A 14,793-nucleotide genomic window follows, 5' to 3' on the forward strand; every position below is an offset into this window, starting at 1 on the left:
AGATGCTCCCTCACGCTGTGCAAATTTGGAATTTGATACTGGAATAGCTCTGTGTGGGGATGTGGTTGCAGTTAATAAATAAATAAAGCAATTCGTCCATTTCTCTGTGCCTAGGGAAATGCAAAAGTTAAATTCTGCAACCTGTGTCAATGAGAATGCTTGAGCACGGATTCCAAACCCATAGCCAGAAAGTCTGCAGAAAGATATAAGGAATCGTGGCAGAGCAACCAAATCATACATGGGTGATGGCCTAGACTAGTAATTAAACCCAAATTCCCTCTAGGTGTTGTTGGACTCCCAACTCCCATCCGCTCCAGCCAGCATGGCCTAGAACAGGCACCCTCAAACTCTGCCCTCCAGCTGTTTTGGGACTACAATTCCCACCATCCCTAGCTAACAGGACCAGTGGTCAGGGATGATGGGAATTATAGTCCCAAAACATCTGGAGGGCCAAGTTTGGGGATACCTGGCCTAGGATCAAGGGATGGGTGGGAGTGGCAGACAGCAAGTGACCCTTCCTGCTGTAGCTTCCTTCTGTAGCTTCCTGTATTTCCAGTGCTATTTTTCTTTTTTTTAAAAAAAGTGCTGGAAACTTACCATGAACACATCCCTTGTTCTCTTAGAATAGCAGTGGCACCCACCTGAGAGGTGCTAGAACTGAGTTCCTGTGAGTTCCCCCTGGGAAAAAAAGTCCTGTGTCTTTCTATGCTGGCTGTGGAGGGAGGGCAGTGTGCTTCCCTCCTTGACTAGCTCACTTGCAGAGGAGAGAGCACCCTGTCACTTCTCCAGTAGCCCACTGAATACAATTCCTTGTCACATATGGCTACCAGGCTAGTTTTTAAATGCAAGGCTATGACAGCGCAATTTAATGATTTTTAAATGTATTTTTATTGAGTTAATATACGATAACAGTGTTGAGAAAACAAATGGCCAATTACACAGAGTTTGCAATAAATCTGTCTCATTGATGTTTGAAGCAGTATTTATTGGGACAATTCTGTTCATCTAAGCACTGTTTTCTATAGAGCCCTATGTATGGGGAGGGTGGGTAATATGTGCCTTTCGACAATGACACACATTCAATAAATTTCTAACAAACCATATGCCATTTATCTGTCACTGATACATACCTTTGTGCACTGACCTGATAGGTGAGGTTTTCCATTAAAGCAATTTGCCATTGTTCTTGATATTGGAATCCTAGGAGATTAAGATGAGGTCTTCCAGTGTTTTGCAGTTATTAGTCTAGCAGCAGCAGCTGTTAGCATAATCATTAAATCCTTTAAGTGTATATTCTTCACTGAAACTTCAAAGCTCATTAATAATTATTATTATTTATTATTATTTTATTAATTATTTATTTCATAAAATTTATATACGAGTTTATTTATTTTTATTTAAAAAAACCTCAAAGCAGTTTGCAAAAAGGATAAAACAGTAACATTATTAGTAAAAAAACAACAACAATTAAAACATTCAGAAAATTAAAACCTGAAAGAAAGTAAACACTGATATCTGGGCAGGGTTATCTAAACAAAAGTGTTATTAGCTGGTGCTGAAAATTGTGCAGTGAAGGCACTGCCTGATGCCAATAGGCAGGGAGGCCCAAAGTTCAGGTTCCACCACACTAAAAGATTGATTATAATAAGGCTTTAGTCAGGTTTGGCTGCATGTTTTGACCCGTAATCTTGCTGATTCCATTGAAAACTTCTAACCATAATGTTTATTTGTAAGACTACCACATATGGTAAAAAATGTCCAACTTTTTGCCACAATTTCATAGCCCCATATTTTCCAAAGGTATTCAGTTTGGTTAGGAAACTGCCTCGCACCAGGTCTAAGATGTTGTCCATCTAGACCAGGGGTCAGCAAACTTTTTCAGCAGAGGACCAGTCCACTGTCCCTCAGACCTTGTGGGGGGCCAGACTATTGGGGGGGGGGGTTGGTGAACAAATTCCTATGCCCCACAAATAACCCAGAGATGCATTTTAAATAAAAGGACACATTCTACTCATGTAAAAACACGCTGATTCCCAGACATTCCGCGGGCCGGATTTAGAAGGAGATTGGACCGGATCCGGCCCCTGGGCCTTAGTTTGCCTACCCATGATCTAGACCAGTCTTATCAACTCTTGAGTGGCAGCAGCTCTCCAGGGTTCCAGGCAGAAAGAGACTTTTTTGCATCTGGCACCTGCCACTTGATGCTTGAACTAAGCCCTTCTGCATGCAAAACAGGTGAGATAATACCACCCCCACCCCCGGGCCAATTAATCATTTGAGCCTGCCTTGTACCAGCCCATTGACCCATTTATTCCAGAATTGTATACCCTGGATGTTGGTGGTTCTCCAGCATCTCAGGCAGAGATAAGTTTCTTTCCCATTACCTGCTGCCTGTACCTTTTAGCTGGGATTGAACTTGGGACCTCCTGCCTGCCTCTTCCCCTGCAAATTCAGCATAACTTGCTCTGCGGATCATGAGGAGGAGCAAAGAACTACGCAGAGCATGAGATGCTGCCTTATAATAAGATCACTTGCTTATCCAGCACAGTGACCTCTTGCTCTGACTGGTAGCAGGTCTCCAAGGTCCTAGCAAAGTCCAGACCTACTGACATGGGATGCTGCTTTGTGCTGAGTCTGATCATTGGCCCACCTAACTCAGTATTGTCTGCACTGAGTGGCAGCAGCTCTTCAAGGTTTCAGGAATGGAATCTCTGTCAGTGAGCTACAGTTCCTTTCTTACCTATATAGAGATGCCTCCTCCCTGAAGGTTCAATTAACTGGCTAAGGATGCTTGAGCTCTAAAATATAATTAATAATAAAATGGGTAATAGTGGTATTATAGCTAGAGACTTGATTATAGTTTTAAATGAGCACCAAATTCCACATATTTCTTTATTTTTTTAGATTACTATAATATCCCAACTGCACAACGAAACAGAACAATTAACAAGTGCAAAATAAAATAAAAAGTAGGGGGGGGGAACCAGTTCCATTTGGGAAAGCAGTGGGAAAACAATTCCACATATAAAAACAATAAAAACGTTTAAAAACAATTCCACCCACAACAACAGCTACAGAACAATGATGCATGACTCAAACCTGCGCCGCCAGTACCTAACCACTAAGTTAATTGATTTACCAACGGAAACACATGCAATTAACCTGGTGAGATTGCTCCAGTGCTTAAATATAATAAGAATAAGACTACAAGTTTTAAACGAACGCTGAGTGCTAAATTCCACACACGTGTGGTGGGATCACATAAATGACGACAACACAGTCCTGATTAAGCCAGCGTTTATGTAGGGAGCTGTATTTTTTTACTCTGCTTTTCTTTCCTTGGGCAGAATGTGGGTCAGGAGGATCTGGCTCTGGGGACTCCAACGAGTGTGACCGGGACAGCTGCCGACAATACGGCGGCTCGTGGGATGAGGATGTGGAAGATGACCGCTGTGTGTGTGACTATACCTGTGGAGCTGTGCCAAGGAATCCAGTAGGTGTTGAGAGCCCATGCTGTCCTTAAGCCTAGCAAATCACCCATGGCAGGGTTTTCATAAACAACTCAGGGTATTATTGCAGCATTTGGGGCTACTTAGTTTGTAGAAAAGGCAAGTGAAAAGGTAACATGGTAGAATCATGGAAGAAGCTGAAGGTGGAAAGAGACATGGGCTGGGGTGTGAAAGTGCACATTTGCAGCAGATTGATTTTCTTTTATTGCATATGCGAATACAACGGTCAGTGCTGGTCTTACAGCAGCTTAGAACATTTTCAAGTTGGTTCGATAGCTCATTGTAAATACTTTTTTCCCCTTCCATTTTATTGGATCCTGATCGGCTGTTTTCCTTCTACCTGTAATATGTGCTGTGTTTATTTGTACTGAGTTGTACCTTTGTTGGGAGGGGTGGGTGCGTTTGGTGCCTCGTATTTCTCTAGGAATGGTCAGGCGGTATGGGTTACATCATAAATTTTAATTGAAATATTTTTTTTTTATTTAAAAAAATGAGCGGGTGTGGGCGCAAGCCTAAGCATGAAGTGATGCTTCCTTCCAAGGCACAACCTCTGCCCTTGGTAACTTTCTAAGCCTGTCTTGAGTGTACAACAGAAGGAGATGGAGCTACCTCCTCTTTCTCTTCCCTGCAGGTATGTGGCTCTGATGGTGTGACCTACGCTAATGAGTGCGAACTCAAAAAGACACGCTGCGAAAAGCGACAGGATATCTATGTGACGGGTCAGGGCGGCTGCCGAGGTAACCCTCTCATGTGGGTCTGGCAAGGCTTTCAGTGCACCCACATCCCTTTGTCCTATGCTGGCATCTCATCCTCTTGATCATTTGCCGCCCACTTGCCAAGATCAGGGATGGGGAACCCATGGCCCTCCATAAGTTGTTGGACTCCCAACTAATTCATTTCTAACCTGTGTGTTTTTTGTCTCTCCCCCCCCCCCATAGGAACCACAATCCTACCTCCTCCACTCCTCCACTGCAGCCAGACCGTTTATGGGTGCTGCCCAGACAATGTGACCTTGGCTCTTGGTGTCGGCTCTGCAGGCTGCCCCAGTGAGTTAAATATGTACTTCATTTTCTTCTTTTGTCTTGTGACAGTGGGGATGTTAAACACCGATGCCACGGGGCTTCCCCAAGCCAAGGAAATAGCTTTCTAAGGCCAGGGAGTGATCACAGGCAGTCATACCTGGAACCAGATTTGAAGTAGGAATCCTCTAATCCAGAAGGAGCTGATTGCAGGAGGCAGAAGATCTTGCTTGGAGCTCAGGCGAAAGTAGAAGACTAGATCCTGATACAGTGGTACCTCGGGTTAAGAACTTAATTTGTTCTGGAGGTCTGTTCTTAACCTAAAACTGTTCTTAACCAGAGGTACCACTTTAGCTAATGGGGCCTCCCACTGCCGCTGCTCCGATGGTGCGCGATTTCTGTTCTCATCCTGAAGCAAAGTCCTTAACCCAAGGTACCACTGTATTTACATCAAGCCTGGCTAGTCCAGAGATCTGCCAATCCCAGGGGATGATGCTGAGCACAACCTGCTCGCCTCTTATGCCTGAAGATGGCAGGCACAGAGGGAGAACCCTGGGTTTGTAGTCCCATTCTGAGCACATTCCTGTAAGCGCTCATTGTCTGAGTTTGCCATTAGAGGGGCTGATGTGTGCATTCATTCCCCTTGGCTCCCTCCCTTTCCTATAACTTCAGAATGTGCCCAGTGTTTTAAACTGTGTGCATCCCAATTGCAGGGCCCCCTTCCTTTTCTCCACAGCCGGCCACATCCGCGAAGGTTTTATTAATATTTTATAAAATAATTAGCCGGAGACGGCTCTTTAACCTAACGAGATGAGAAAGCATTAGCAACATTTTTAACAGCTGAGGCTGACAGCCAGCTGGTTCACGGGTATCCATTAGGGCATCGGCTGGTCTGTGGCCATCGTAGGCGAGCGTGCCGAGATGAGGCAGTCTTGATTGGGGATGTAGAATCATTTCATGCGCCATATAATTTAATAAGAGGAAGCGTTCTGAAAGCAGCTTTAATCGCTCGGGAGCTCCTGGGCTGTGGAGTCACAGAGGTCACCAGTAAGGGTGGGCAGCAGGGAGGGGCTGGCTGGCTTCTCTCATGGTGCCACACTGACTGCTTATGCAATGTAGCCACTAAGAGACTAATCCATGGTTTGGGCCTCATCTTGGCTATTAAGGTTCAGAAAAGGGCAAGCAGAATGATCCATTGGGTAGAGCAACTCCTCTACAAAGAAAGGTTATGATATTTGGAAATGCTTCTCCGATTTTTGGTTTAGAGCAAAGATCTGTATAAGAGGACATGAAGATAGAGATGTGCAGAATTCTGCATGACACGGAGAAAGTGGATAGAGATGCAAAGAGGTTCAGGGAACGTTCTTTCATATGTGGTGGACTTGTAAAAGAGTAAATGAGTATAGGGAAATGATCTATAATGAATTGAAAAAAATGTTTGAAAGTACTTCCCCCCCAAAACCAGAGTCCTTTCTTTTGGGGATAATTCAGACTGAAATTCCCTGGTGTAAAAATAAAAATAAAAAATGGGTTATTTATGTATGCCACTACTGCGGCTCGTGTTTTGTTAGCCCAAAAATGGAAAACGAGCAAGGTCCCAACCAAAGAAGAGTGGCAACTTAAGTTGCTAGAATATACACAGCTTGCAGACTTAACATATAGAATAAGAGAACAAGAAGAACATACTTTTAGAGAAGATTGGAAAATGTTTATTGAATATATGGGAAATAACTGTGTACAGCTGAAAATGCTGGCAGCATTAAGATAAATTCAACAGTGTAAATAAGTTACGATGGATGTAATAATGGAATACTGAATGGTATAGTTTCTGTAAAATATGCAGGGATTTATGATATGTAAATTGAACCATGGAAAGAGAAGAAGGGAAGTCATCGATATCTTAAGGATGTAAAAATGAGTACTTTAAATTGTAAAACAGAAAATTTAATTTAAAAAATTATATTAAAAAAATATTTTAAAAGAGAAAAGTTTTTCCCCCCTCTCATATAACGCTAGAACTCAGGGAATGAAGCAGAACGTTGGAAGATTTCAGGAGAGACCAAAGAAAGTCCTTCCTCCTATGGAATTCGCTGCCACGAGTGGCGGTGATTGCCACAAACTTGGATGGCTTTAGAAGAGGATTATATAAATTCGTGGAGAACAAGGCTGTCAGTAGCTGCTAACCATGATGGCTTCATTCTGCCTTCCCCTGTCAGAAGCAGTATGCTTCTGAATGCCAGTTACTGGGAATTGCAAGGGAGGAGAGAGGACTCTTGCTCTCAGGTCCTGCTTGCAGGTCTCCCGTAATGGGCATCTCGTTGGCCACTGTAAGAACAGGACCAGGCGGGCCTCTGGCCTGATCCAGCTAGCTCTCCTTATGTTCTGATGCACCAGGTGGATTCCAGCAATGCTTTATCTTGCAGCTCTCCATACCGCACCACCTACCTTAATGTGCAATATTGGGATAATAAGGCAGACCTACCTTATACGGCATGTCTCTTTGTAAGAGTTGCAAAGCTAGGTGTCTGTGAAGCAGCCATTTAAAAACTTGTTGGCTCTAAGAAGCCTTCACATAACCTGCCACAAAAAGTGCAGGGTATGGGAGAGGCATTGTGGGGAGTGTTCCAGGCTGCATACCCAGTTGACATCAGACTCTGGCCAGGCTTGTCAAGCCTCGCTTTTCACCCTGCGTGAACTAGAACGTGTCCAGAACATAATAAGGATTAGAAACGTGGCTTAGGAGATGATGATGATTGGCAGTAGGAGGGTGAGAGCTCTTTTTCAAGGAAGCTTTTCTGCTGTAATTGATCACTTAATTGAAGAACATCCACAGAATCCCAGGCGTCTGCAGGACACCATTCAAAAGCCACTGCTCTTGATCAGGGATAGCCAGTGCGGTGCCTCCGCTTGTTGCTTGACTCTTGACTTCCATCTTCCCCAGCCGGCATGACCAGCAGCCAAGGATGATGGCAGCTATAGTTCCAGCAACCCCTGGAGGTCAACAAGCTGGATGCCCCTGCTCTATTTCATCATTTTTATTAATTGTTACTGTTTTTTAGGTGATGCTGGTCCTTGTAACGGCCAGTGTGTGGTGCTACATGCCATCAGGCCTGTGCATGTCTTCTGTGTCCCCATGGTTTGCATATTACAAGTACATAGATTTGTGGTTAGAGCATCTGCTTCTCGTGCAGAAGGTCCCAGGTTCAATCCGTGGCACCTCCAGGTAGGGCTGAGAGAGGACCCAGTCTGAAACTCTGCAGAGCCGCTTCCGGTAGACAGTACTCAGCTCGATTGCCCAACAATCTGACTCAACATAAGGCAGGTCCCTAACCATATGAGTATCCATAGGTCTATGGTACAGCATCTGCTTTGGGTGCAGAAAGTCCCACATTCAAGCACCATCATCTCCAGATAGGGCTGAGAATGATTCCTTTTCTTAAAACCCTCGACAGCCACTGCCAGTCAGTGTAGACAGTACTGAGCTAGATGGGCCAATAGTCTGATTCAGTATAAGACACCTTCCTATTTTCCTGTTTGCAGAAACTAGCATAGGACTTCCCCACCCGGTGGGCTGGAGTGTGGGGAAAGGGGCAGTGACAATCCTCTAGGCTTAGAATTCCCACAGCTGTGAAGGTGAGCTTAAAAACATCCACGTGTTGTGTCGTGAGATCTTAGAAGCCCTAGAAAGGACAAGAGGAAAAGCAATGATCATCAGGTTCAGAGCAACCCAGTTTTCCCCAGTCACTCATACCTATTGCTCCTGGCGTTAAGCTTTACTTCCCCGTTTGTCAAGCCAGCTCCATTTGCGCCCCCTTCCTAAAGTTTATCTGCTGTGTCTTGAATCAAACCTCTCTTAAACCTGTGTCTCGCCCATGCCCTTGCGTCCACAGCAGGGGGTATAAATCAAGATGTAATCACCAGCCTGAAAACTGTGCTGCAGGACTCAGATTTATTCCCTGCGGCCAGCTTCTGCAATAATTTCCCCCCTCTAGTGTTTTCCTGCAATGGAAGGAAAACATTCAGCGTCACATAAGCCACTTTGGTTTGTCCAAGAATCTCTTTCTGGCCTCCTGCCTCAGAGCGAGCGAGGGGTTATCTGCCCATATCTGTCCAGGAACCAATGTACTTGTACCTGCTCCCATAGAGGAACAGACAGAGGGTTGGACTGCGGGTGCATCCACATTTGATTCCCAACAGCTGGGAATTTGCATGCAGACAGCAAGGAGCAGATGGACCTTGGCTGGGAAGTTTTGCATGCCAATAAGCCAATGAAATCTGAGAACAATCTCTTTTTGACATTGTGCGAGAGAGCAGCTCCACATAGCGGGGCAGAAAGTAAACAAGGGTGGAAGAGGGAAAGCCCCACAAAACCGTACAGCTTGAAAAGTAAGAGTTCCTTAAAAAAACACATACTGTTTTGTTTCAATTGCTAGTATTTCTCAATAAACAATTTCGCAAGAGAAGTGTGGAATGTGATAGTGAAAGTAGAATTCAGCTTTCTGAGAATCCCAGATTGTTATTATTAGTTGCTTTCTCCTCCTTCTCCTTCCCTTTCTCCTCCTGCTCCTCCTCCACCAGTTTTCAGTGCTTATGGCGGCAAAGAAAGTGTTGGGAGGCAACTCACTGTTGCCTTAGCTCAGTGGTACAGCATCTCCTTTACATACAGAAAGTCCAAGATTCAGTCCCCAGCACCTCCACTTAGAAGGATCAGGCAGTATGTGATGGGAAAGACTCTTGGTCTGAAATGAGTGTCCCTGCCAGTCATTGTAGGCAATCCTGAGCTAGATGAACCAGTGCTCTCACTCAGAATCAGGCAGATTTATATATTCTCAATATTATTATTATTATTATTATTATTATTATTATTATTATTATTATTATTATTATTATTCCCCACCCATCTGGCAGGGCTTCCAGCTAGAGAGACTGAATAAAGCACAATGGCATACCTCCATTGCTCTCCAACCCCACATTATAAATTATGAAGAGCAAATAAAAGTAAGATGCTATATAAAATAAGACAGTCACACAATCCTGCATAATTTAGATAGGTCATGGAAACTGGTTCATTTTTTAAAAATATGAGTGAAAGCTCAGATTCTTAGGAACCTGAATTCTGTGGCTTTTCTGTGTCCTTTCTTGATTTGCGAGCATATACAAAACATTTCCACACCTACCCACTGTTCTTTCCCACCTCCATTTCTTTCTTCTCAATCACTGTGTTTGAGGGCTTCCAAATGTTGGCATGATATACTAGCTATTTGTTATTTGTGATATGCACAAAGCCCTCTCTTCCTCTAAAGGGCTCAGGAGAGAGGCAAGGCCTACTTTCATTTGTGCCAGCGTTTCAAGGAAATAGCAGGGTCTCTTCCAAGCCATTTGAGAGAGTTTCTGCTGTTTTCTGATCTTCACTTCAGCTTCTGCAGAACTTTGGGGGGCGGGATCTGTGTGCTGCTTAAGTGTTTTGCTTTGGGTACTTGTCCTTGGCAAGTAGATTTGTAGAATACAAGGCAGTGGCTACTAGCTGAGATGGCTATGTTGTATTTCAAGGCAGTGTTTCTCTGAATGCCGGGTGCTGGGAATCATAAGTGGGGAGATCTCATTTGATGTCAGATCCTGACTTGAGGCTTCCCAGAAGCATCTTGCTGGCCACTGTGAGAACAGGATCCTGGACCAGCCACAATGGCTGTGTCATGCCTCCACAGTAGGAGGCAGTAAGGCCTGTGAATACCAGTTGCTGGAAGCTTCAGGAGGAGAGAGTGCTCTTGTACTTGGGTCCTGCTTGTGCGTTTCCCACAGGCATCCGGCTGGCCACTGAGAAACTGGACGTTCTTATAACTAGATGGGCTTTTGGTCTGATCCAGCAGGGCCCCTTTTATGTTATTATACATATCTGACCTCCTACCCGTCTTTTGCAGGTACCTGCCACTGTAACCCCTACGGTTCCTATGGAGGCAGTTGTGACCCTGCCACAGGGCAGTGCTCCTGCAAACCTGGCGTGGGGGGCTTAAAGTGTGACCGCTGCGAGCCGGGCTTCTGGAACTTCCGTGGCATTGTCACCGACAGCAAGAGTGGCTGTACCCGTGAGTATTGCAGTCACAACCAGAAAGGGGAAATTTGAGCCAGGAGATCCTGGAGGCTTGCATGACTCCTGCCCGGCATCAGCAAAGCTGTTCGGTGTCAGAGTGAATGTTGATGCTGCATTTTTATCGCATGCTCTTAGGAAGGTGCAGTAGATCAATAGAAAATCAGACCCTCTGCACGTAGAAGATCCCAGGTTCATTCGTTTTCCAGCACCCCCATATAAAACGGGCCTGATGGTAAATCATAGAATCATATAATTTTAGAGTTGGAAGGTACCCCAAGGGTCATTTAGTCCAATTTTAGGAATCTGCTGAAGAATCCCTGACAGATGTCTATTTTTAAAACAGTGAAAGAGAGTCCACCACCTTTTGAGGGAGTCCTTTCGACTGTCAAGCAGCTCTTACTGTCAGAAAGTTATTCCTAACAATTCACAGAATCATAGAATTGTAGCATTGGAAGGGACCCTGAGGGTCATCTTGGCCAATCCACTGAAATGCAGGAATCTCAGCTAGAACAAACAGAAATCTCTTTCGTGTAATTTGAATTCATTGGTTTGGGTCCTGCCGTGTAGAGTAGCAGAAAACAAGCTTGCTATATTTTCCATGTAGCAGGCCTTTAGATACTTGAAAATACTTGATATAAGAGACTTGATATAAGGCAGTTTCACATATCCAGTTGTCTTTTGCATGCAGAAGGTCATCTCCCTGTTGGGCTGGGAAAGATCTCTGCCTAAGACCCTAGAACAGGAGTCAGCAAACCTTTTCAGCAGGGGGCTGGTCCACTGTCCCTCAGACCTTGTGGGGAGCCGGACTATATTGGGGGGGGGGGAAATGAACAAATTCCTATGCCCCACAAATAACCCAAAGATGCATTTTAAATAAAAGGACACATTCTACTCATGTAAAAACGCCAGACAGGCCCCACAAATAACCCAGAGATGCATTTTAAATAAAAGGACACATTCTACTCATGTAAAAACACGCTGATTCCCGAACCATCCATGGGCCAGATTTAGAAGGCAATTGGGCCAGATTCAGCCCCTTGGCCTTAGTTTGCCTACCTATGCCCTAGAACAGCCTCCTCCAATCTGGTACCCTCTGGATGTTTTGGACTACTGCTGCCATCAGCAGACTCCCATGCTCTTTGTCTGAGGTCTGCTCATTTTTAGACTGTCTTGGCCTTGACAGTCACACAAGGAGCAAACCCTCCTTGGAAGCTCACAGACTCCTTGCCCTCGCCCTGCAAGACCAAATCTGTGAGCAATAACAACATCCAGGTCTGGAGGTCAGGTCACATTCACTCTATGTGGCATGAAGTCGTTTTTCAAAGAGTTGCAGCACGTAGCCAGATTTACAAAAGGTCTGCCTTAGGTTCAACTTGTGTGTTAATTTAAAACAGATGGGCCTGTGCTTGTAAGATGTGGAGCAGGCCTTGCGGCAAGGGAAATTGCAGAGCCCTGTCAACAGGCTGGAGGAAGCTGATCTGACCAATTCCGTCTTGTTAGTTCATGGGAGTTGAAAACTCCAGATGTTAAGAGGAAGCTTTCCCCCTCCAATCCTCTTCTAATAATAATGTTCTGCAAAAACATACCTTTCCTTTCCTGCAGATGGTAGAGAAATTTGTTCTGATGCCTTCCAGATGCTGGCCATGGGAGAAACCCGACACTCTCTTTTCCAGATGTTAGTAATAACCATTTTGGGTTTCACTTAGCCAGATGTTAGTAGTAGTCCCCATGAGAAATGTATTCTTGCTCTCCTCCAGATGTTAGCAGAAGCCCCAAATTTAATCCCGCCTGTTGTCTCCAGCTGTAGAAATGAATATTTTGCCAGCTGACTGAATAGGAATGAACCTACATTTTGTTCCTAGCTTGAAGGTGTTAGGTTTTCCTGCAGACTTCAGCCTTCCACTTCATAAGCTTTTAGTTCTTATTGCTGAGGTGACAGGTGGCTGAAGGCTCAGTAAAATGGATGAACCATCCAGCATGCTACAATACATTTACATTTATTAATGTAAAACAACAACAGAGTATCTACTTCCAGAGCAACTTGCAGTGAGACGAAATTAAAAACAATAAAACAAAAACAACAGATTCACACTTACAAATAACAATATCAATGTTTTATTTAATTTTATTTCTTACATTTATATCCTTGTCTTTACTCCAAGGAGCTAAAGGAGGCTTGTGTGGTTCTTGCCCCCTTCCTCTCCATTTTATCATTACAACATCCCTGTGAGATAGCTTAGGTTAAGTGATATGATGGCTGTCCCAAAGCCATCCAGTGAGCTTCATGGGTGAGGGGGGATTCGAATGGCTACAACTTTTCCAGTCCACACTAAGCACTATATAAGCAGAACAGCATAGTAAAACCCAAGTTAAGTAGTGCCTTAAAAAGGAGAGGGGGGATTAAAAAGGCTCCACCTAGTGGTTATGAGAGGAGGTGGTAGGTAAGCTTTCTTGACTGGGTACCACAACTTAAAAGGTCGCCACTTGCCTAACTCTGGTCACCATAGGTGACTAGGTGAGTGGGGTGCAGAAGAGGCACACAGCATTCTACCCCTCCTCTGGCAGCCCTCTGCATTCCTTTGCTAGGTGCAGAGGAGAAGGGTGTTCTACCTCCTCCCTGCACTCAGCAGCAAGCAGTGCTCTGTCCTTGTCTACTGTACGAGCCCACAGTGCAAAACAGCAAGGCAGGCAGGCTGCTTCAGCACCAAGGAGAGCTCCTAGTGAGCAATGCAACTTGTGCTCTAACACGGAAGTGAACTGAAGATTTATTGGCTTCCACTTCTATGGGCACTAGTGCTGTGGACCTGGGTTCAGGGGGGCTCCTTGTCCGCATATTCCGTTTCAGGGCTAAGAACCCCACTCTAGCTCCTTAGCACCCAACTCTGAATCCTGGTTGTTGCTGGACTCCGGGGCCAATGACATGTACTGTCCATTCTTAGGAATAAAAAATTGCAGGCTAGTAACTTTTGGTTGGGTTAATTTAGACTCCAGGCCAATAGGCCAGTAGTTTGCTGATGGAATGCAGTTTTCCTTCTGCTCACCCCTAGCTAAAAACCCAGCTCTCTGTTCCCCCACACCAGTGCCTTCCATTTTCCACCCCTACTTTGACACCCCAGATGGCACCTTAAATTTCTGTTGAGAAATTGGGGCAAGGTATACAGCCCAATCTTGATCACTTTCCCCAGATCTGTATTGAGACTATTCCTCTGTGCAAATAAGGAAGTGAACTGTGATAGGGCGGGGGGGGGGGGGTTGGGAGAGAGAGAGAGAGAGAGAGAGAGAGAGAGAGAGAGAGAGAGAGAGAGAGAAGAGGTGGAGGCAGGGGAAGGCTGTGTTAATTTCAAGCTCCATTGGAGACAAAAGCAAAGGAATCGATAAGGTGGTGAACGGGGAGAGGGCGGAATTATCATGGGAAGAAGAGTTATTTGGAAAGGATAGCAAACAACAAAGAAATCTCTCTCTCTCTCTCTCTCTCTCTCTCACACACACACACACACAGAGAGAGAGAGAGAGAGAGAGAGAGAGAGAGAGAGAGAGACTGAAATTATTATAGTGATACCGTCTCCCTCTTCCTTTGTCTCTTGGGCGATGGATCTGAATTGTTCTGAGGCAGTCATTCCTCAAATGGAGATGGCTTTATCTATCCCAGTGATTAAAAACAACAAGCCCTTCCTCAGAGTTAAGCATTGAACTGGGAGTTGAGACTCTTGGGTTCCATCCTGGGTGCTGAGAACAAGTGTTACCCCATTAAAGTTATAAAAGCCCACGCTCACAGTAGGCTTAAGATCATGCTGGGAACTGGGATGTGTGCATCTAACGGCATAACTCATTAACCACTGGAACTGACGACTGGAAGGGGATTGATGAATCCTCCACCATCCCAAACCCAGCTGTCCCTTCTCAAAAGGAACCTGCTGTCTGCAAAATGAACCAGAGAGTTTTGTTTTCCGTTGAGAGTTTTCAGACAATAAGTGGTTTTGTCTTATAACTTTATGCCCCCCTCCCTCCCTTCTTACACGCTCAACAGAGAGTTGGGAAATGCATTGGGGGTGGGAGTTGCAGTCAGGATTTGCCTGTCTGGTGTGCCTAGAGATAGAGCCAAGAACATCTGCATTTGTGCTCATATGCCCTTTGATTTGGGGCTGTGATTGAAAGTTTTACAAGACTGGCTGGATGC

At 44.9% G+C, this 14,793-nt stretch overlaps 1 protein-coding gene across 6 annotated transcripts in view; it reads left to right on the plus strand.

Annotated features, from left to right (window-relative positions):
• Positions 1–14,793, plus strand: part of AGRN (agrin) — a 231,126-nt gene that overhangs the window by 175,139 nt on the left and 41,194 nt on the right. For all 6 annotated transcript variants that reach the window (XM_033156285.1, XM_033156287.1, XM_033156286.1 and 3 more), the window contains 4 exons: positions 3,348–3,493; positions 4,141–4,246; positions 4,448–4,555; positions 10,447–10,611. In XM_033156285.1, the coding sequence (XP_033012176.1) occupies positions 3,348–3,493; positions 4,141–4,246; positions 4,448–4,555; positions 10,447–10,611 (525 nt within the window). The remainder of the gene's footprint in view (positions 1–3,347; positions 3,494–4,140; positions 4,247–4,447; positions 4,556–10,446; positions 10,612–14,793) is intronic.

This window comes from Lacerta agilis, chromosome 8, assembly GCF_009819535.1.
Source record: "Lacerta agilis isolate rLacAgi1 chromosome 8, rLacAgi1.pri, whole genome shotgun sequence".
NCBI classification, from domain to species: domain Eukaryota; kingdom Metazoa; phylum Chordata; class Lepidosauria; order Squamata; family Lacertidae; genus Lacerta; species Lacerta agilis.